Source organism: Panicum virgatum, chromosome 3K (genome assembly GCF_016808335.1).
Source record: "Panicum virgatum strain AP13 chromosome 3K, P.virgatum_v5, whole genome shotgun sequence".
In the NCBI taxonomy this organism is placed as follows: Eukaryota; Viridiplantae; Streptophyta; class Magnoliopsida; order Poales; family Poaceae; genus Panicum; species Panicum virgatum.
The window spans coordinates 32,846,824-32,868,746 of NC_053138.1; the positions used below are offsets into that span (position 1 = coordinate 32,846,824).

General features: G+C 49.2%; 1 protein-coding gene across 8 annotated transcripts in view; it reads right to left on the reverse strand.

Moving 5' to 3' along the window:
• Positions 1 to 21,923, reverse strand: part of LOC120699034 (anaphase-promoting complex subunit 1-like) — a 46,011-nt gene that overhangs the window by 14,835 nt on the left and 9,253 nt on the right. For 4 of the 8 annotated variants that reach the window (XM_039982888.1, XM_039982889.1, XM_039982886.1 and 1 more), the window contains 14 exons: positions 18,005 to 18,175; positions 17,012 to 17,493; positions 14,600 to 15,056; positions 14,193 to 14,525; positions 7,681 to 7,764; positions 7,275 to 7,367; positions 7,094 to 7,153; positions 6,636 to 6,734; positions 6,365 to 6,505; positions 4,477 to 4,557; positions 3,689 to 3,760; positions 3,101 to 3,172; positions 2,552 to 2,645; positions 2,385 to 2,467 (listed from right to left, as the gene is read on the reverse strand). In XM_039982888.1, coding sequence (XP_039838822.1) covers positions 2,385 to 2,467; positions 2,552 to 2,645; positions 3,101 to 3,172; positions 3,689 to 3,760; positions 4,477 to 4,557; positions 6,365 to 6,505; positions 6,636 to 6,734; positions 7,094 to 7,153; positions 7,275 to 7,367; positions 7,681 to 7,764; positions 14,193 to 14,525; positions 14,600 to 15,056; positions 17,012 to 17,493; positions 18,005 to 18,175 — 2,322 coding nt within the window. The remainder of the gene's footprint in view (positions 1 to 2,384; positions 2,468 to 2,551; positions 2,646 to 3,100; positions 3,173 to 3,688; positions 3,761 to 4,476; positions 4,558 to 6,364; positions 6,506 to 6,635; positions 6,735 to 7,093; positions 7,154 to 7,274; positions 7,368 to 7,680; positions 7,765 to 14,192; positions 14,526 to 14,599; positions 15,057 to 17,011; positions 17,494 to 18,004; positions 18,176 to 21,923) is intronic. The other 4 variants (XM_039982892.1, XM_039982891.1, XM_039982893.1 and 1 more) reach the window with 3 other exon arrangements.

Here is a 21,923-nt window from a genome sequence, read left to right on the forward strand (position 1 = left end):
CCGCCAGCTCCGCTGCAGACAGCCTGGCCGCCCTCGCCGCTGCTGCAGCGGCTTGTGCCGTCGCTCGCCTGCGCTCCTCTGCCGCGGCGGGCTCGGCATCTCGCTGACGCCGTGCGCTCGAGGCGACCGAGCGCTGAGACGGTGCGTCGGACATGGCGCGCCTCCAAGGGGCTGCTGCGTGGAGAAGACGCAGCCTCAGACGAGCTGTTGCTCGTCTGCTTGGGTGAGGAAGGTGGAGTAGAGGGTGCAGCAGGTGCTGCTGCGCTAGCTGCTGCTGCGCTAGCTGCTGCTTGGGAGGGAGAAGTGCAGGAGATGTCTGACCTACAGGAAAGTACGGCTCGGATACCAGATGTTAGAAGCTCAATTCTAACTCTCATTGAGCTGAGAGGATGACAATGAACTTGGGGCAATTTTCTGGGTTTTTTTCATTCACAAACTCAAAGCCATGCCAACCCAAGGGGCTGGGGATACATACTTATAGGCAGCCAGGGCAGGCAGCCATTGCTGCAGTGAGGTAGCAGTCAAGCAAAAGATGCTAAGATGCTAGTCAAAAGAACTAAAGCCAGATGCTGTCCTAGCAAACTGACTGTCCTAGCAAACTGAAATATGCTAAAGGAATAGATGCTCTGGTCCTTGCAAGGACCCTATGCCTTATCCATCCAACACAAAGACTTATCCATCAGGGAGAGTGCAGGGGGAGTGGGAGGGGAGATTTGCAAAAGTGTGATTACCCAATCCAAGGGCGGGCAGTTAATTGTAAAATTACCTAATTCCCCCATGCCCCTTGGATGTTGATCCGATGGCCCAGATTGAAGTTTGCACAGTTTGCATGGAGAGGTTGGTTTGCAACTTCTTATGAGAGGCATATCTTACAGCTAATATCTGCCAAACTGGATACATATTATATTGGCATACTGCCGAAATCTACCAGCTCGCTGCTAAATAAATCATGAAATTTTAACCAAGAAAACATAGCTTGCAATCTGGCCTCTTGCCAATGAAACTTTGAGAGGCATCATGTTCAGTATAACTGTATAACACATTGCAAACTAAAATACACTCAGCTTGGTTATTTAACACTAGAATCATGTTCACTTATGCCTACTTTAGTTTGGATGTAGATGAGGTTATTGATCTCATGGAAAACAACCCCATTTGCTTCATCCAATGTATCAAAACATTTCTGATCATATGCTCAATTAGTTAAATATTTTGATATGTCATTCCAATAGCTGAGCAACAAGGGCATATATCAATAGGCCAATGATCACTTCGAATGAAACACTTATCATGATATCAAAGAAACATATATCATAAGGGGGTTTATAGGATTTGCCACTTCCCAAGTTGAATCTTAAAGAAATAAATTGCATAAGCCATCAGAGTGGAACAACTAGAAGAGTAGCATATCCTAAAGAATTCCATATCCTTAGCATGTGTTTGTTTGTGAGATGAGGTAGGACGGGACGGAGTCATCCCACCTTGTGTTTGGTTGAGAAGGATATGTTTATCCTAGTTTTTTGTTTGGTTGGAGGGATTGAGAATGAAGGATGGATGTCACTTTTAACACCGTTGGCGTTAGCAGTAGGACCCATATGTAATCTATGACCCCACCCGTCATCCTCGTTTTCCCTTTTTCTTTTTTCCCAGCCTCATCTTCTCCACCGCACCATCCTATCCTCTCCCGAGCGCTCACCGGCCCGCTCATTTCCCCTCCACCCGAGCGCTCGCCGGCTGCCGCTCCCCTACCCTACCCTCCCCTCCGCTCGCAGCTCGCCGGCCGACTCCAGCCGCCGGTCCCATCCGCTCCACCCACGGTTCGCCAGCCTGCTCCCCTCCCCTCCGTCGCAGGCTCGCAATGGAGGGAGATGCGTGTGATGGGGGGGAAGTGGGACACCCCATCTGCTTGTGATATGGTAGATGGGCTAGATAGCGTAATTAGGCAATACTCGCCCTCCTTGTGGAGGCTCTGAGTTTGTTTAACCCTAATTGTTGCTTGCTTATATTGATAAAGTCGGACTCCATAAATAGAGCCGGAAGGAATTACAATCTCCTAAAATCTCTCAATTTTCCTAACAAGAATTTATTCACCAAAATCCAATCTCCTAGCTACGCCTAGAACCTGCGCGCCCCCTGCGCTTGGCGTGGCTGGTGCCACGTCTTTCTTCTTCCTTCTTTCGTACTTGCGGCCCACAAAGGCATCCACAACAGCTCGTTCTAGAGGGATGGGTGCATCCTGCATCTAGAGGGTATATTCCCTTCTAGGGATGGACCCATCCCTCATGTTCCCAAACCAAACGTGGGATCGCCCCATCCCATCCCACTTCATCCCACCAACCAAACACATGCTAAGAGGGCAACAGAGGCTATGAAAAAAATCTTACATGGTAGACTTCTTTGCTGCCAATATATTCGAAAAGTCGATCTAGGAAAGTATCCATGAATCCAAATGCATCGCTGCCATGACCTATGAGAAATTCTTTTGTTACTTTTGTGCAAGCACGCCACTTCAAGAATGCTGCAGGAATACTTGTCATGAAATGTAACTCACCCAATGCAACAAATCCTAATGCAGAACCTGCAGCGACGGCATACCCTTCCCTTTCTAGCACATTATCACCACCACTTCTTCGGCCAATCTCACCCTAAAGATAAACAAAAAGCATTGAGTCCCAACACCCAACTTGCAAGGTGGGGTAGCCTAGAAACCTAACAAGAGCAACACAAACCAAAAGATTATTAACACTAGAAAAATATTAATGTAGTACAAATTGTGATAGTGTCAACAGATCAGTTTTTATACGTGAAACTGCTGCGATAATTAAGTATTTTTTAAAAAACTAATTAATACATTTAATCCATTTAAAAATACAAAAGGTTTATTTCTCAGTTTTTCTATTTTGCTATAACTTTAGTATACCAAAATGCTAGTATCAAAGATTAAGCAGAATACCATGCATACACATGGTAATACCCAGAAACATTGAAGGATTGATTTCTTTCCTCATTGATCAAAAACCACAAAAAGAAAAGGACAACTCAATACAGAATCAAAAGAGAAGAAAGAAAGGGAGCCTTATTGACTTGTTGTCATGATTACCAGAAGTATCTTCATGGTGAGCGCATGTGCTGAGCTTTCATATAGAAGTCCAATTCCCATCACTGCTGCTGACTGAACACATAGAAAATTTATGGAATAATTGATGTGTAATATTTGTCTGCTTATAGCATTTAATTAATCAGCTTAAGTAGGACATTGCTCAAGATGACACAACAGAGCAGCTGATAATGGAGTAGCCATTTTTTATCAGGGTTTATAAATCACTATGTAGAGATGAACTAGAGAAACAATGTGAGAATCTATAAGAAGAGCAATATAAAGCAGCAAGCCACAGTACAGGCTTTATTAATTCAATTCTGAAACTCATGATGTACAAAACCAGGGTAGTATAATACAACAAAAAACAAACATCCATAAAGTAAATACTAAGCACCTTTTGTTTCATTTCCAAAGTTTGTTCATGTAACCTGTGAGTAGTTCAAGCCAACACCCAGGTGTCATATAGCAACTCCAGAGTAAAAATCTCATAAACACAGGAACAGGCTTCTAAATTAAGTATGACATGTTCAAAGTTATTAGGCTAGAAGGAAAAACATGCAATAAAGCAGTAGCCTACTGCAGTGTTACCTGTAGAAGAGTTGGTAATTCCAACTCTGGCGTAGAAGATGGATGCCGAGAAGGAACATGAAAGTAGAGCATCTGTAAAGTATAAAGCCACAGTCATTTCAAGTTGCAATGGAGCAGAATATCTGGAAATCACAAAATTCAAAGTGCAATAATGGCATGGCAGAACAAAAACACGTAAAGAGTATATTTATGTGCAGTTTTTGCAATATGCTAAATAACTAAGGTACTTCATTTCATGATATTGGGCCACCTTAGACAGGAGAAAAGGTGGAAAGATGGACCCACAATGGTGAAAAATGATTATAGGTAGTGCGGTAGTGCCTTAGGTAGGGGGTGCAAGGTTGAAATGTCTCATTAGCTAGACTCAGTTCGTGCCAGGGGCCTTATTTTCAGAAACAATTTCACAGGAGAATGGGGCCCTGTATTATGGAAAGGAGGGATTAAGTGAAATAACGTGAAATCAGACAAGAATCCATAAAAAAGATCATACAAATATGAGCTGTTTATCCTCTGCAAATCTAGTTCCTCTTAGGAAGGTGATTTGAACCCATAATCTTTTCAAACAGGATTGGAGCTACAAGCACCAAACAGGGAGGTAGGTGCTACAGCAAAACGACATTATTTACAGAGAAAATGGATCAAATTCCCCAAAAGAGGCCAGATTGGGTACGGGGAACAAGACTTTCAATAACAGTTCCCTGAACTTGTCCACAAGTTCACTTCTAAACATGATAATTAAACCCACATAATAACAGCGTATCTACACATCCACGTACTGAAGTTAATACCTTAGATATTGCAGGATCCATTGTTCCCCTATGAGATGCTGCCAAACCAAGCAATAAACCAAGTGTTGTTATATCATGCTCCTGCACTCAGACAATTAGTCCAAATTATACAAAAATATATAACAACAAATACATACTTGCTCTTACTGAAAATGAGAAATTCCACGAAACTACAGATTGCTTGTCAAAGTCAATGCCAAACTACAGGTTTAAGAACATGTATCTCAAAACTACATATTTAATCCATCAATGTATCACAGAACTATAGATTTTAGATGAGTGAAACCTGTAGTTTTGTGGTGTAGTTTGTGACACTATGACATGCTAGATTTGTAGTTTTGTAACGAAATACAAATTCTTAATTACATAATTTTGTGATACTATGCCATGCTGAATCTGTAGTTATGTGATATAACTTCTTAAATCTATAGTTTTGTGATAACTTGTATACACAATCTGTAATTTTGCAAAATTTACTCAAAATAGCGCAGTGGCATTCTCCTAACAAGTTGCAAACAGAATGCTGTCTGGTCTTGTGGTCTGGTCCTTTTGACTTGTGTTTCTTGTAACAGACCTTTTTTATTTTCTAAACATCTCCCGCCCTGGTCCAAGGTGGGAAGTGTAGTCTTGTATTGGACTATTTTTTCTCTCGTAATGCAAAGATACGCCCGAAGGTAGAAGATACACATATTTGGAAATTCACAAATTCTGGCCAATACTCCACCAAATCAGCTTATGAGGCTTTGTTTATTGGGGCCACTCAATTCAGTCCTTGGGAAAGAATTTGGAAGAGTTGGGCCCCAGGGAAATGCAAGTTTTTTATGTGGACAGTGGCTGACGATAGGTGCTGGACAGCTGATAGACTTGCACGACGAGGCCTTACTCACCCTCCAAAATGCCCACTTTGTGACCAGGTGGGAGAAACAATAGACACCTACTGGTTTCCTGTGTCTTCACCAGACATTTTTGGTTCAGCATTCTGCAGTTGTTTGGTTTGCAAACTGTTGCTCCACAGCTGGATAACCAGGATTTTATGGAGTGGTGGGCTGGGGCAAGCAACAGGTTTTCTGGTCAAGTTAAAAAAGGAGTTAACTCCATCATTATTCTCGGAGCTTGGTTAGTTTGGAAGCACCGCAACTACTGTGTTTTTTATGGAGGATCCCCTGATCTGTCCTGTGTCATTTCTGCTTTTAGAGAAGCAGCTCAGCAGTGGTCTGTAGCAGGGGCCCAAGGAGTTTCCTATCTCCTTGCCCTAGCTCCTGCTTCGTGCTTCCTACTTGTTCTAGTCTGGTGGTCTGGTCCTACTCTTTTCTCCTTTTCTTAGAAAGACAATTTTAGTGTGTCCTTCAGGGTGTGGTTCAGACCCTTTAACCCTGTAACTTTTTTTCTGTTTTAGGGGTTCTCCCCCCCCCCTTTTTCTTCTTAATATATTGATGCACAGCTCTCCTGCGCGTTCGAGAAAAAAAAATACAAAGATACGCAGCTCTCCTGCGTGTTCGAGAAAGAAAAACCAGAATGCTACATAAAAGTACTAGAGATTGAATAATTTAAAGGGTTTTGGTAAAAAAAACGCATGAGCAAACAAATTAGTGACGTCAATTATTTTCCTGTGGAAGGACTGAACGTGTGCCCATACCTACTCTGGGCGTGCCATGAACTGTAGCTATGACAACACCCCACCATTCACCCAGTCCTTGAGATGAGCCTTTATCTCCTATTACTCTTAGTTATTCAGTTACCTTGAATATAATTTCCCATCATTGAGATAAGTCTATGTTAGTTCTTATTTTCTTATGGGCCCTCCCTCCCATCAACTATTTTTACCTCTATCATAAACCTAGAACACAAGCCCGTGCCACAGATAACCAAAGAATAACAATAAGATCACCTGTGAGAGATATCGATAAGCATCAGTCATGGTTAAAACTCTTAGATGCTCATGCAAGCCAAATGCTAGAAGCAGACCAGCATGAGTAAAATTTGGTTCAGAAGGTCTATTGTATTGTATCCAAGTTCTCAACATTTTCTCCTGCAAAAAAGCAATATAGTAAGCTCCACTTGCAGCTACAGGAAAACAACAAATAAGAGAAAACTATCTGCCAGAGTTAGTGAACTCCAAATTTTGCTACAGTTGTAATAGACTTTTTATCTTGTGTTACCGGAAAAGGGGCAAGCCTCAGGCCAGCAGCTACACCATTATGAAACTCAGCCCAAGATTTGAATTCTGAGACACTTCTACTACTTAGGTCAAGATTAACCTGTATGAAATACAGTGAGGAAAAAGATAGAAGTAAGAACTAGAGCTACCATATGCTCCCGAAAGGCCAAAAGTTTAGAAATTCTACTTAATTAATATCACAATAGTAGCAAGGTTTGCTATTCTACTTTCTATACACAAATAGTCATCTTTCAGAACTTCACAATTTTTAGTTTGCGAATACTAATTACACAAGATGAGGTAGCCAAAGTAGTCAATCATTACTGCTGAGTGCTGAATCAATACAACAAAAAACTTGAACTTATTTATTCTATGGTACTATTCTCTCAAGTGATATCCTAGACATTGCAAAAGAGAATGAAGAAAACGGTGTTGAAACTACAAAAGGAAAAGGATTACTGTTGCGTTCTGCTGTGCGGGCAATCGACCAGCCAAAACAAGCTTTGGGAACACCAGAACCTGCAGTGTAAGGAAATAGTTCTAAGGTAGGAAGAAATGAAGGTGCCTGCTGTATGAAACATTGACAAAAAACCAACATCAACCATCAAGGCTATCATGACATTATAGTATGGACTCATACCTCTGTCAACAAAGTATAAGTTGTAGCTAAGGTAAAAGCCCCACGTCCAAAAGGTAAAGCAGTTGTCCTTTGTGCAAAATTCCATAATTGTTGCTAAAATACAAGGGAAAATTTGAGCAACAAGGGGAGTTTATGATCAGTGAAATCCAGAAAAAGTAATGAAAAAGATACCCTGATTAAAATGATTGTTCCTCATTAACTCATATTAGTGATATATTTAATAGAATGAAACAACTTCCCAAAGGATATGTTCAAAACTAAGTGCACAGGAAAATATTAAAAAGATCAAGAAAATGCTGGTGGCACAAGAAGCAGGAATTAGGTACTTCGAAGTTCAGCTATGGCTTGTTTGTGTTTATGTAATAGCTTAATACCTGCAAGCAAAGAAGCAAGAAAAAACAGTAACCTGTTGTAGGTCTTGATCTGACACGCTAGGATTAGTAGGTGTTTGTATGGCCACAGGTCTTGCTGAGCATAAGAGGCGTCTAACCTAATCAAAAGAATATGACAGAATTATAAGCAGACATATCGGGCATGAAATAAGATTAAAGAAGACTAATGTGACTTACACAAGCCACGTAGTGTTCCTGTTTCGTAAATGTATGAAACATAAAACTATACAGATAAAGAAAAAGACTCGCATCATATCATTTACATAAAAGAGCAATATGGGTTTATTACAGTGGTGGCAACTACAATAAGGTTATTTTGCATCGGCAACTACATCCATTTTGATAGTCTTTTTAATTGAAGTGTCAGAACAAGTTTACAAATTGTAGCTGTTTTGATCTGGTAAAACTCATTAACTTAGTGTAACAAGCAAAGCATTGAGATTCCTAACAATTGTAATTGAGTAAAAACTTGGTCTTTGAGATGAACATAAGTTTATGTTGCAATGTAACCAAGAGAATAGATAATCTGATGCAAGAATAGATAAGCCAAGAGATATGAAATAGGTTCATTGGGTTGTATATTAGGTTCAACAGGTGCCTCGTACATAATGGAGAGAATAATTTCTGTATTCTTCCAACCCTAGAAGGGTGGGTATATAATACCTACACATGGGTCTCTAGATGGGCCTCTATACACATGGGCTCAATATACTCCAACACCCCCCCGCAGTCTGAACAACCGACGCAGCGGTGTTCAAGACTGGACAAGATGAGAGTACAAGTAGAGTACAAAAGGGCTAATACCCCCCCCGGCAGCCACAACTAGCCACCGGGTACGTTGAGGCTGGATCGAAACTCCGAGAAGGTCAACGAGGGCAGCCCCTTGGTGAAGATGTCAGCAAACTGGGATGTAGTCGGGACATGGAGTACCCGAACATCGCCGATGGCGACTCTGTCGCGCACGAAGTGTAGGTCGATCTCCACGTGCTTCGTCCGCTGATGCTGGACGGGGTTGGTGGAGAGATACACGGCGCTGCCGTTGTCGCAGTAGACGAGCGTGCTCTTGGCGAGCGGGCTGTGAAGCTCCGCCAAGAGCTGTCGTAGCCAGGACGCCTCCGCCACGCCGTTAGCGACAGCCCGGTACTCCGCCTCGGCACTGGAGCGGGAGACAACCGGCTGCCGCTTGGACGACCAGGAGACCAGGTTGCCGCCCAGGAAGACGGCGTAGCCGGAAGTGGAGCGACGAGTGCCCGAGCAGCCAGCCCAGTCAGCGTCGGTGTAGACCACCAGCTCAGCAGAGGACGAGCGGTGAAGCACCAGGCCGAGGTCCACAGTGCCACGGACATACCGGAGGAGATGCTTCAGCGCAGCAAGGTGTGACTCCCGGGGATCATGCATATGGAGACAGACCTGCTGAACAGCGTAGGTGAGATCCGGCCTAGTGAAGGTGAGGTACTGCAAAGCGCCGGCCAGACTCCGGTAGGCAGTAGGATCAGCCACCGGATCAGCCAGATCAGCAGACAACTTCGCCTGAGTGTCGACAGGAGTGGAGCAGGGATTGCAATCAGTCATCCCAGCCCGCTCCAGGATATCGAGGGCGTACTGCCGCTGGTGAAGGAGAAGACCAGACGGGCGAGGCTCAACAGTGACGCCCAAGAAGTGGTGGAGCTGACACAGTGAAGTAACTGCTGACTGGAGGCTGTGAGCACAATGTCGTCGACGTATAGCAGCAGATAGGCAGTCTCATCCCCACGGCGGTAGACGAAGAGAGACGTGTCAGACTTGGCCTCGGAGAACCCCAATATCAGCAAGAACGTGGCGAACCGAGAGTACCAAGCCCGAGGAGCCTGCTTCAATCCATAGAGACTTGTTGAGCCGGCAGACCATATCCGGACGACTCGAGTCCACAAATCCCGCTGGCTGAGAGCAGTAGACAGTCTCTGACAAGGTGCCATGAAGAAACGCATTCTTCACGTCCAGCTGGTGCACAGGCCAAGAGCGCGAGAGCGCAAGCGAGAGGACCGTGCGCACCGTAGCGGGCTTCACGACCGGGCTGAAGGTCTCATCATAGTCCACACCAGGCCGCTGAGTGAACCCCCGGAGAACCCAGCGAGCCTTGTAGCGCTCCAGTTTGCCATCAGCCCGACTCTTATGCGTCCAGATCCACTTGCCAGTCACCACATTGCAACCAGACGAACGCGACACGAGGTCCCACGTCTGGTTGGCAAGAAGAGTCGCGTACTCCTCTTCCATCGCGCGACGCCAGTGAGGATCCGCCAAGGCGTCGCGGACAGAGGAGGGTACTGTAGAGACCCGCGGCTCTCCCTCTGTGGCGGAGAGAGTCGCGGCCTGAGACGTCATCCGCCGAGTCACCATGGGATGGATATGCCGAGGATCCCGATGGATGACAGGCGGGTGGTACACCTCCGACTCGGCTCGAGAGGGAGCCGGAGGAGGCGGCGGTGGTGACGGCTCCGGCATCGGCGTCGTAGGAGCCTCCGGAGCAGGAGGCGGCGCCAGTGTCGGCGCCGAACGACGCCGGTACACCTGCACCGGCTCAGCGTACCGCTGCGGTGTCGGGGTCGGCGCCGAGCGATGCCGGTACACCTGTACCGGCTGAGCGTACCGCGCAGGTGCAGGTGAAGTCACCGGGGCCGCGCATGGCGCAGCGGGAGACACCGGGTCCGCGCGCGGCCCGACCGGAGGTCCGGGAACCGCGCGTGGCGCGACCGCGGGCACCGGGGCCGTGCTCGGCGCAACAGGGATCACCGGAAATGGTGCCGACGTGCCGGGAAAACCTACAAGAAAAGGACAGACAGGTAACGGTGGCTGAACCACTGAGTCAGTCGGAAACAAAGACTCCAGCTCGTTGTCAGGAGAAGGTATAGAGGAGGTAGAGTAGGGGAAATCCGACTCGTCAAAGACGACGTGTCGGGAGATCAGAACGCGGCGAGAGGTGCGGTCAAAGCATCGGTACCCCTTGTGGTCAGGGGAGTACCCAAGGAACACACAACGAGTCGAGCGGGGCGCCAGCTTGTGAGAAGCGGTGGCGGAGGTGTTAGGGTAACACGCACACCCGAATACCCGAAGATGGTCGTAGCGAGGAGGGGTACCGAAGAGAGCGTGGTGTGGAGTGGGAGCAGAAGAAGCAGTGGACGGAAGGCGGTTGAGCAGGTAGGTGGCGGTGTGAAGGCTCAGCCCAGAAGCGCGGGGGCAGAGAAGCCTGGATCAGAAGGGTGCGCACGACGTCGTTCGTCGTGCGAATCATCCGCTCAGCCTTGCCGTTCTGAGGAGAGGTATACGGACAAGACATACGCAGCTGAACACCCCGAGACAGAAAGAAGAACCGAGAGGTGGAGTTATCGAACTCCCGCCCGTTGTCACACTGGACGGCATTAACTGTGAGGCCGAACTGAGTGGACACCCAGGCAAAGAAGTGGAGGAGGGTGGGGAAGGTCTCAGACTTGGCGCGCAAAGGAAAATTCTAAGAGTAATGAGAAAAATCATCAACAATGACCAGATAATATTTATAACCAGACATGCTGAGTACAAGAGATGTCCACAGGTCACAGTGAATCAGATCAAAAGCATGCGCAGCATGCGAAGAAGAAGAAAACGAAAGTCTAACATGACGACCTAACTGGCACGCATGACAGAGGTGCTCAGCAGGAGCCTTAGTACATGGAGCATCGGTACTACGGCTGAGCTGAGCCAAAACGTCGCGGCCGGGGTGACCAAGCCGGCGGTGCCAGGTGGTGGAAGAAGGCGTCATAGCAAAAGCAGCAGACGAAGAAGCCGAAGGCGAGGCAGCGGAAGCAGGAAGCCGAAGAATGTAAAGGGGCCCCGAGCTGTCACATCGGAGGAGCGGACGCCGGGAAGCCGAATCCTTCACAGTAAGACCAGAGGAGTCAAATTCGATAGAACATGAATTGTCAGCAGTAAACTGACGAATAGAAAGAAGGTTGTGAACCATTTGAGGAGCAACAAGAACATTAGGAAGACGCGGAGCAGAACCCACTGCGGTGACAGGAAGGCAAGACACATCACCAACCATGATAGAAGAAGGACAAGAAAGGTGTGGGAGTCGAACAGAAGAGAGGATATCAGCATCTGGAGTGGTGTGGAACGAGGCACCCGAGTCGGCGATCCACTCGGTGCTGGCCGGCGGCATCAGTCCCATGGTGCTGAAGGACTGCGCCAGTGCGGCCTGGTCCCACCCCCCAGGCCAGGTCGGCTGCTGGCTGTGTTGAGCGGGCGGAGTCCAGGACGGCGCGAAGAAAGGAGCTGCGCCAGTGAACATGGCCGCCGGCTGTAGCTGAGGACGAGGCCCCCCTTCCGGACATTGGAACGGCCACATCGAGATGCGCCATAACCATGGGTTGTTTAAGGATGGCCAGGGCATACCTCCAGGGGCAGGGGCAGAAGCAGCGGGAGCCGGGGCCGGAGTCGGTGCGCCCCGACGGCCCCCACCGGTACCAGTACCCCCAGAAGCAGGGCCACCAGTGCCACCACGTCCCCCCCCCCCCCCCCCCCCCCCGCCGCCGCCGGCGACGTCCACGCCCCCCCTCCGGTCTGCCCGGCGAGAGCAGCACCGAGCAGGGAGGTGGCAGCCTGGCAGGAGCAGCGGAGGAGGTCGGTGGAGTAGCAACGAGCGCGGCGGGGGTGGGCGAGGACGATTCAGGCGCGAGACCCCTGGTGATCTCCTCGAGGTCGTCCCGGACCTGCAGGAAGGTGGGGAAGGGCCTCTGACGGGCGATCCAGCCCTTCAGGTGGTCGTAGCTGCTGCTCAGACCCCGCAGGACATTGAGCACCAAGACCCGATCGGACACCGAATCCCCGAGGTCGGGAAGAGCATCTACCATGCTCTTCATCCGCCGGCAGTACTCACCGACGGAAAGGTCCCCCTGCACGAAGGTGCGGAAGGTGGCGTCGAGCTGGAGGGCGCGGTACTCGGCGTTGCCGAGGAACTGCCCCTCAAGCACCACCCAGGCCTGCCGCGCGATGCCGCTGTGGGTCCGGACGAGGTCCTGAAGATCTAGGGATATGGTCCCGAAGATCCAGGACAGGGGGACGCTGTCGAGGTGCAGCCACGCCACGTCGCGCGCCTCGATCGGCGAGTCGACGAGGACGTGGTCGTCGAGGGCGTAGCGGCGAAGGGTGAGGACCTGGTCCCGCCAGCGGCCGGAGGAGGACGGAGACCAAGGCCATGAAGTTCTGGACGCCGGCCGCCTGGAAGCGAACATGGGGTCGGCCGGGTCGTACCGGGCTCCAGATCCAGCTGGCGGGAGGAAGAGACGCCGTGCTCGGGGTCGACGGGCAGCTGGCCGGAGACAAGGAGGAAGTGCTCCGCCTCGGCGACCCGGAGAGCGAGGGCGTCGGCCGTGGCGCGCTCACGCTCCCAAGCGATGGCAGCCACGCGGACCCGCTCCTGGGCCGCCGAAGCCTCCGACTTGGCGGCGAGGAGGGCCACGGCGAGAGCAGCGTCGGCCTGCTGCCCACGGAAGGCGGCTGCGGACAGCGGCACATCCACGGGAGGCATCCCGAGCTCGGGCCACGTGGGATCGGCGGCGGCGGGCTGCTTCCCGGTGGCGACGGCGGCGCGGTGGTCGTCCTGCGAGGCGGCCTGCGCGACGACCTGCGCGGCGGCCGGAGGCCCTGCAGCCCCCGTACCCGCGCCAGCAGAGGCTGCGTCGGGCAGGGGGCCCTGCTGGGCAGCCTCGGCAGCCTGCTGGGCCGTGGCCTGCTGCTCGGCGGCCTGCTGGGCAGCTGCGCCCGCAGCTCCCCCGGTGGCGGCCCCTACTGCGGCGTCAGCAGCTGCGGGCGCAAGGGCCGCCAGGGCAGAAGCAGCCGTGGCAGAGGTCCCGGCCGTGGGCCGCGGATCCGCGCCCCACGGCCGGAGCAGAGGACCCGGCGGCGGCGGATCCGAGCCTCACGGCCGGAGCAGAGGCCCCGGCAGCGGCGGATCCGGGCCCCACGACCGGAGCAAGAGTCCCGGCGGCGGCGGATCGAGGCCAGGCGGCGGATCCGGGCCGCATGGCCGGAACAGAGGGCAAGGCGACGGGCCAAGCGGCTGCGGGCCACACGGCCGGTGCAGGGGAGGAGGAGGGGAGGGAAGGGAAGGAAGAGAGAGGAGGGGAGGGGAGAGGAGGGGCCGGCGGCCGGCGGCGGCGGCGGGCTGGGTAGGAGAGGGAAGAGGGAAAGAGGAGACCTAACCCTAGGCTATTGATACCATAATGGAGAGAATAATTTCTGTATTCTTCCAACCCTAGAAGGGTGGGTATATATAATACCTACACATGGGCCTCTAGATGGGCCTCTATACACATTGGCTCAATATACTCCAACAGTACATAACATATAACCAACAGTTGGCCCCCACAATTAACTAGTTGTGCATTACAATCGCCATCATGTGAACTATCAAAAACATGTAGCAGTTTACAACCCAACATATTTGGAAGTAAGAATTAAAATGCAAAGCAAATAGCAATGCAATTGCAAATTCATGTCTATGGACACAACAAACCTCATTCAAGCGCAAATCATGACCAAATCTTAGTTGTGTAGTTGAAGTGAAGATATGTTCCATGCCATCCTCAATAGGTTTATAGACAGAATCGGAATCTTCAGAATTCAAAACTTCTGATATAGGGATGTCAGATGCAGTTGTTGTTATGGTTACAGGTTGCAGATGTAGCATATAAGGGACTGACATTAATGTCAAATTATCATTGTTCCACAACCCGTTGTCTTTCCTAGCTGACCCCATCTTTGCCATAGCTAGATCTTCCCTGCCAACAAGAACATAAGCTGTGGCAGGCCAATCATCAGGAGGAGAGTCACGACATTTGTCCAGTGCCTGTAATATGAAACCATGTCTCAAGAAAAATTCACTTGCAGCATATCAAGATGTATAATAGAAAGGTGGCTCACATGGCGAAGCACAAGAGATACACCAACTGGTAACAAGTCCAACTGCTGACGACCAAATTTTTCAGCAACCATAGCCAGAACAGTTAGTTCCTCGATGTTTCTGGCTGAACCACTGGCAACCTCACAATACAAACCTGAAGATAGTTTTTTCCCTTTCCTTTCTGCTCCTAACAACAAACTATAAAATGACGCCACCTTCCTACCCCAACTCAAAGCAGAAACTTTCTGTTTGCGCATTAAAGTAGGAATGTCTTCCAGCTTCGCTGAGTCACAACCATAATGTAGACAGTATTCAAACCAGCGAAACAGAGAAGGCGGAGTTCTTAAAGAAGTTGAAGCTAGGGAAGGGAATTCAATCAAGTTGAGTGGAAAGTCACGGCAATAATAATCAACATATGTATGTTCACCCAGAGATGATGCAATTGTACATAACAATGAAGCAAGACATCCTAGATCCCTGAAAAAGTGAAGGGGCAAGATTGGTTTAAAATATGGCCATAAATATAAGAGAAACATAAGACTGGTATAAGTACAAAATGTCTCAAGCTATTCAAGACCACTGTGAAGTCATGCTTGCAGGTGCTGTAAATGCCTTTCGGAAGACAGAAACATTGATTCATACTCCCTCCGTTCCAAAATGTAGGTCGTTTGACTTTTCTAGGTTCATAGGTTTTGCTATGTACCTAGACATACGTTATATCTAGGTGCATAGCAAACAATATGAATCTAGAAAATTCAAAACAAACTTACATTTTGGAACGGAGGGAATACTATTTAACAGGCTAGAAAGGAATTATTATGCCATTAGCTGGCATCTAACAATATCTACACAAAGAGAACCGAGTTGCCCATGAACCATGAAGAAAGTCGAAATATTAAAGGATTTCATTACTATTTGATTGTTTATATATTGAATGCTATAGCAGCATGCAATAAAGAATGGACATGTTGGGATTACTTTAGTTGGTAGTACTGTTTTGTTAAGGTAGGAGTAACACTTTTTAGATTCAGAATGTTAGCAAGACAGCTAGTAGCAAACCACAGAGAGGAAACCAGTCAGCATAGCAACCCATAAATAGGAAACTAGTCAGCAGTCTGTTTATTGGTATGTGTAAAGCTACACTCCTATAAGACAACAAAAGCCTACAGATCATTCCTGAGTCAACATACGAAGATCTTTACAGATAATTGAATTAAGAGTTAATTGGATCCATGCCATTACAATTTTCGAAGTTATGAGATCTACCGCTACAATTCACCTATTCTGAAACTTGCCATTACAATTCTTCGTCTACCTAATTCTTGTCATTTTCTACGTCTTTTGGGTGTCTAGGCCCGCTGTCAGACCACTATAAGCGTACACATCTTCCATATGGACCAAAACGCTCCTGCTGCATCTCTCTCTCCACTCGCTGACATGTGGGCCCCACAAGTCAGCTTCTCCTTCAACCTCCAGCCATACTCCTCTCCAATGGCGACGGCCCCGTCACCCCTCGCGCTCTCCGCCTCCACCCTGCTCCGTGCGCCTCCACGCCGCGGCAATGCCGGCGGGCGCGCACAGGCAACCGCGGCGTAGGCGGATCGTGGTGTGCGCCAAGATCTGGGAGATCTTCATGCCGGCACTCAGCTCCACCATGACGGAGGGCAAGATCGTCTTCCGGTCCGCCGCCTAGGGCGACCACATCAACAAGGGCATCGCCGTCGGCATCATCGAGTCCGACAAGGCCAACATGGATCTCGAGACCTTCCACGACGGCATCGTGGCGACGGTCCCCGTCCAAGATGGGAGTCTGCGCCAATGGGAGCGCCCATTGCGTTGCTCGCGGAGTCCAAGGAAGAGGTGCCCTTCACCCTCGTCAAAGCCCGCCTCCGACATTGGCGGCTGCTCCAGCGCCTGTGGCCGCGAGAACAAAAGGCATTGCCAGCCCGCATGCTAAGAAGCTCGCGAAGCGGCTGCATGGTGGAGGATGGCTCGAGGTTGAAGTAGAAGCTGACTTGTGGGGCCCACATGTCAAGGAGTGGAGAGAGAGATGCAGCAGGGGTGTTTTCGTCCATACGGAAGATGCTTACGCGTATAGTGGTCTGACAATGGGCCTAGACACCCAAAAGACGTAGAAAATGGCAAGAATCAAGTAGACCAAGAATTATAATGGCAAGTTTTAGCATAGGTGAATTGTAGTGGTAGATCTCATAACTTCAAAAATTGTAATGGTATGGATCCAATTAACCCTTGAATTAAACTACGACTTTCAAGAACATCATACATGATGAAAGGACATGATCAGAAATTTAACCAAATGTTTTACTTCTTAGTGGATATCTACCGTATGAAACAAACTAACACGCAAACATTTGATAAAAACGAATATCGACAAAATACTTCCTCAAACAAAAGAAAGAAACAGAACTTACTCTTTCCGCAAAATGTTAAGCTTCAGGTTCTCATATAGGGCATGCAATGTCTCCAATGTTTCTCTCATAAAACGAATATAATATGACACATCTGTACTATGCTCATCCTGGGGATTAAAGATAGTTTTGTGTGTATCATATGAAACAGGCAGAAGTGAATTGTAAGAGGTTGGAGCCCTTTTGCAGTATTGCGCATGGTATTTGCTGTTGACCAGGAAGTCCCAAGCTTTACTTGGCAATATGGGTGACTTAGTTGGCAAAGTTTGTCCATATTCTGTACAAATTCTTTTTATTTCATAACTAAAATATTCCCATTCTGAATCCACGTGAGAGTTTGAATATAGGTAGGTAGCATCACTATCACCCCAAAAAAGAGAAACAAAATGACTGTAAAAGCAACTCTGCAAGCCCTCTGCCATTGCATTTATGCAGTCACTAACCAGAGAAGAGGAAGGATTTTTGCGCAACGAACATCTGAGCATCTGGGAAAAAAAAGTAAATGAGTAAAATGTGCCATAAGATCAACTGAAGGTTAAATATCAAAGCAGTCTAAAATTGGAAATTACAGTGAGGAAAGGAGCACAGTTGAAAAGAACATTAACAACATTAAGTTCTTTTAGAGTTGAGCAAAATAACTTGATTAATATTTCTAGAAAAGATCGCATATGAAACTCATGATTGTAAAAGAATAATTGATTACTCAACCAACATGCAAAAATATAAATTAGCAATAGCATTTGTATTCACACATTGTACAGTGCAACAAAACCACATAAACTGTGGTCGCATCAAGTCCAAAGACATAATGCAGAAAGATTTTCCTATGTTTTATTTAGTTTCAAACACAACAAACACAGAACTGATGCAGAACAAAGAGACAAAACACAGCCCCAAGACATTACACCTTTTGTAACATCAATTGTCAAAATTAAAGAAACAAAGACAGTTCTAAACCATAAGGATATTTAAAGACAAGGTACATGAACAGCCTACCAGACCATTATTGCATGTCACATTTATGCAGCCTTCAACAGCATCAGCTATGCTTGTGATTTTCAGATCAGAATAAGTATCTGAAATCACAGAATTTAGGCCGCAATTAGAAAAGAAACCCTTTCCCAATTCAGTAGGGAGAGTATATCTGCATAGGCACTGCTTCCCAGACTGCATTATACATATTAAAAGAAACCAATGATTACTTACATCATGCAAAGAGAAAGACAAAAAGAAGTAGAACGGTAAAACCAGAAAGTGCTAGTGCTTAGGGGTGTAAAAGGATCAGATACAAAAGATTATCACTAACATAATATTTGTTTCATATTTTTCTTTAGAGTCAGAATCAGATACAGCAATAAAGGTACGAATGTGGATTATCTCTGTTGGTGTATGTGTGAGTGGCCCATATGGCCCGGTGTTAAGGCTCATCTAGAGGCCCATGTACAGCTACTATATACCCACCCTTCTAGCGTTTGGAGGAATACACACTGAATTATTCCTTCCTACATGGTATCATTTGCCTAGGCTTCTCTCTCCTCTCCTCCCACCCTCCAGCCGCCGCCAACGGCGCCATGGCCGGCTGGCCGCCGGCGCCACCTCCCTCCCCCCCCCCGTCCTCTTCCTCCCGTCCCGGCCGCATGGCCCCGCCCTGCCGCCGCCGCCCTGGTCGCGCCCCTGCCTGGCCCTACCGTCGCCGCCGCCGCTGCGGGCGCGGGGGCCCCAAGCCGATGCTCTCGCTCTCCGGGTCGCCAAGGCGGAGCACTACTTCCGTGTTTCCTCCGGCCAGCAGCCCGTCGTCCCCGAGCACGGCGCCTCTTCTTCCCATCAGGCCCCGTCCTCTGGATCTGGACCCCGGCTCGACCTAACCGACCCCATGGTCGCCTAGCTCCACCTCCAGGCCGCCGGCGTCCAGAACATCAGAGCCCTGGTCACCGTCCTCCTCGACCCCACGTCCTCCTACGGATGCTGGCGGGACCAGGTCCTCCTTGGCCTCTGCCGCTACGCCCTCGACGACCACGTCCTCCTCGACACGCCGATCGTGGCGCGGGGCATGGTCTGACTGCGTCTCGACAGCGTCGCCATGTCCTGGATCTTTGGGACCATCTCTCTAGATCTTCAGGACAGCGTCAGGACTCACGGCGGCACCGCGCGACAGGCCTGGCTGGCACTCGAGGGGCAGAGGGACCTCTGCAGGAGGATGAAGGGCATGGCTGATGCTCTTCACGACCTCGGGTGTCTGGTGCCCGATCGATTCTTGGTGCTCAATGTCCTGGGGACATGGATCACCAGCCAGAGGCCCTTCCCCTCCTTCCTGCAGGTCCTGGACGACCTCGTTCTCGAGGAGATCACTAGGGGTCTCGCGACCGGATCGTCCTTGTCCACCTCCACCGCGCTCGTGGCTGCTCCACCGGCTTCCTCCGCCTCACCTGCCACCTCCCTCCTTGGTGCTCCTCCCACTGGTCAGACCGGAGATGGGGGGGCGTGGACGTCGGCGGCGGGGGGACGGGGTGGTGGTGGTACCGGTGGCGGTGCTGGTGGGGGCCGTCGGGGCGCGCCGACTCCGGCTCTGGCTCCCGCTCCTGCCCTTGTCCCTGGAGGTACGCCCTGGCCGAGGCACGCCCTGGCCATTCTTCAGCAACCCAAGGTCAGGGCGCATCTCGATGTGGCCGTTTCAGGGTCCCCGGGGGGCTCGTCCTCTGCTCCAGCCGGCGGCCATGTTCCCCGGTGCTGCTCTCCTGTTCGCGTCGTCCTGGACTCCACCTGCTCAGCCCAGCCAACCACCGACCTGGCCTGGGGGGTGGGACCAGGCCGCGCTGGCGCAGACTTCAGCACTATGGGGCTGACACCGCCGGTCAGCACCAAGTGGATCGCCGACTCGGGTGCCTCCTTCCACACCACACCAGATGCCGATATCCTCTCTTCTGTCCGACCCTCTTGCCCTTCTTCCATCATAGTTGACGATGGGTCTTGTCTTTCTGTCACTGTCGTGGGTTCTGCTCCTGATTCTTTCCGTCTTTCCAATGTTCTTGTTGCTCCTCAAATGATTCATAATCTTCTTTCCATTCGCCAGTTTACTGTTGATAATTCTTGTTCCATCGAATTTGACTCCTCTGGTCTTACTGTGAAGGATTCGGTAGGCATCTTGATTGATAGGAGCCTTAAGGATGGAGTCGTAGAGGTTAGAAGGCAAGGCGACCGGATTATCCTAATCCGGTTGGTAGGTGGAGATTCGGTTTTGAATGTGATCAATGCCTATGCCCCTCAGGTAGGCCTTAGTGAGAGCACCAAGATGCAGTTCTGGGAAGATCTAGATAGCATGGTTAGTACCGTGCCTACCAGCGAGAGACTCTTCAAAGGAGGAGATCTCAACGGCCATGTGGGTGCGACTAATGTAGGGTTCGAGCGAGTGCACGGGGGTTTTAGGTATGGTAGCAGGAGTCAAGAGGGAGAAGAAGTATTGAACTTCGCGTTAGCCTACGACTTGTTGATAGCGAATACCGTATTTAAGAAGAGGGAATCTCATCTTGTGACGTTTCGTAGTGGACAACACTCGAACCAGATCGACTTTATCCTTGCTAGGAGGAAGGATAGACGTGGTGGCTTAGATTGTAAGGTGATACCTGTGGAGTGTGTTGTCCCTCAACACAAGCTTGTGGTGGCGGACTTTCGTCTTCGGGTACGTGTCCACCGGGACAAACATGCCAAGATTGCGAGAACAAAGTGGTGGAAGCTTAGAGGGTAAGCGGCACAAGCGTTTAAGGAAAGGATGCTAGGTGAGGGGCCTTGGGAAGGAGAAGACGCAGATGACATGTGGCTAAAGATGGCAACATGTGTTCGAAAGGTGGCATCAGAGGTGTTTGGAGTGAGTAGGGGAGGCAAACAGGAGGGGAAAGACACCTGGTGGAGGAATGACGAGGTGCAAAGGGCTATTAAGGAGAAGGAGTGTTTCAAGCGCCGCCACCTTGACAAAAGTGCAGCCAACATCGAGGGCTATAAATTAGCGAAGAGGGTTGCAAATCGAGCTGTGAGTGTAGCAAAGGGTAAGACGTATGATGACCTGTATCAGCGGCTAGGCACGAAAGAATGGGAGAAGGACATTTATAGGATGGCTAGGATCCGCGAGCGGAAGACAAAGGACATCAACCAAATCAAATGCATTAAGGATGAGACAGATGGACTGCTAGTGAAGGATGAGGAAATCATGGATAGATGGAGAGAGTACTTCGACAAGTTGTTTAATGGGGAGAGTGAGGGCCCTACCCTTGAGTTAGATGACTCTTTTGACGATACCAACAGACATTTTGTGAGGAGAATTCAGGAGGTAGAGATCGGGAAGGCTTTGAAGAGGATGAAGGAAGGTAAAGCGATGGGCACTGATGGTATCCCCATTGAGGTGTGGAGATGCCTAGAAGATAGAGCAATAGTATGGTTAACTAAGCTTTTTAATCTCATTTTTCGGTCAAACAAGATGCCGGAAGAATGGAGGAGAAGTATATTAGTACCTATCTTCAAAAACAAGGGCGATGTTCAAAGTTGTACTAACTACCGTGGGATTAAGCTGATGAGCCATACGATGAAGCTTTGGGAGAGGATTATCGAGCATCGCCTAAGAAGAGTGACAAGTGTGACCCAAAACCAATTTGGGTTCATGCCTGGAAGGTCAACCAAGGAGACGATTTTCTTAATACGACAATTGATGGAGAGATATAGAGCAGAAGAAGGACTTGCACATGGTCTTCATTGACCTTGAGAAGGCATATGACAAAGTACCGAGAAATGTCATGTGGTGGGCCTTGGAGAAGCACAAAGTCCCAACTAAGTACATTACCCTCATTAAGGATTTGTACAAGGATGCAACGACGTTTGTCCGGACATGTGATGGCAACACCACTGACTTTTTTATTAATATAGGCCT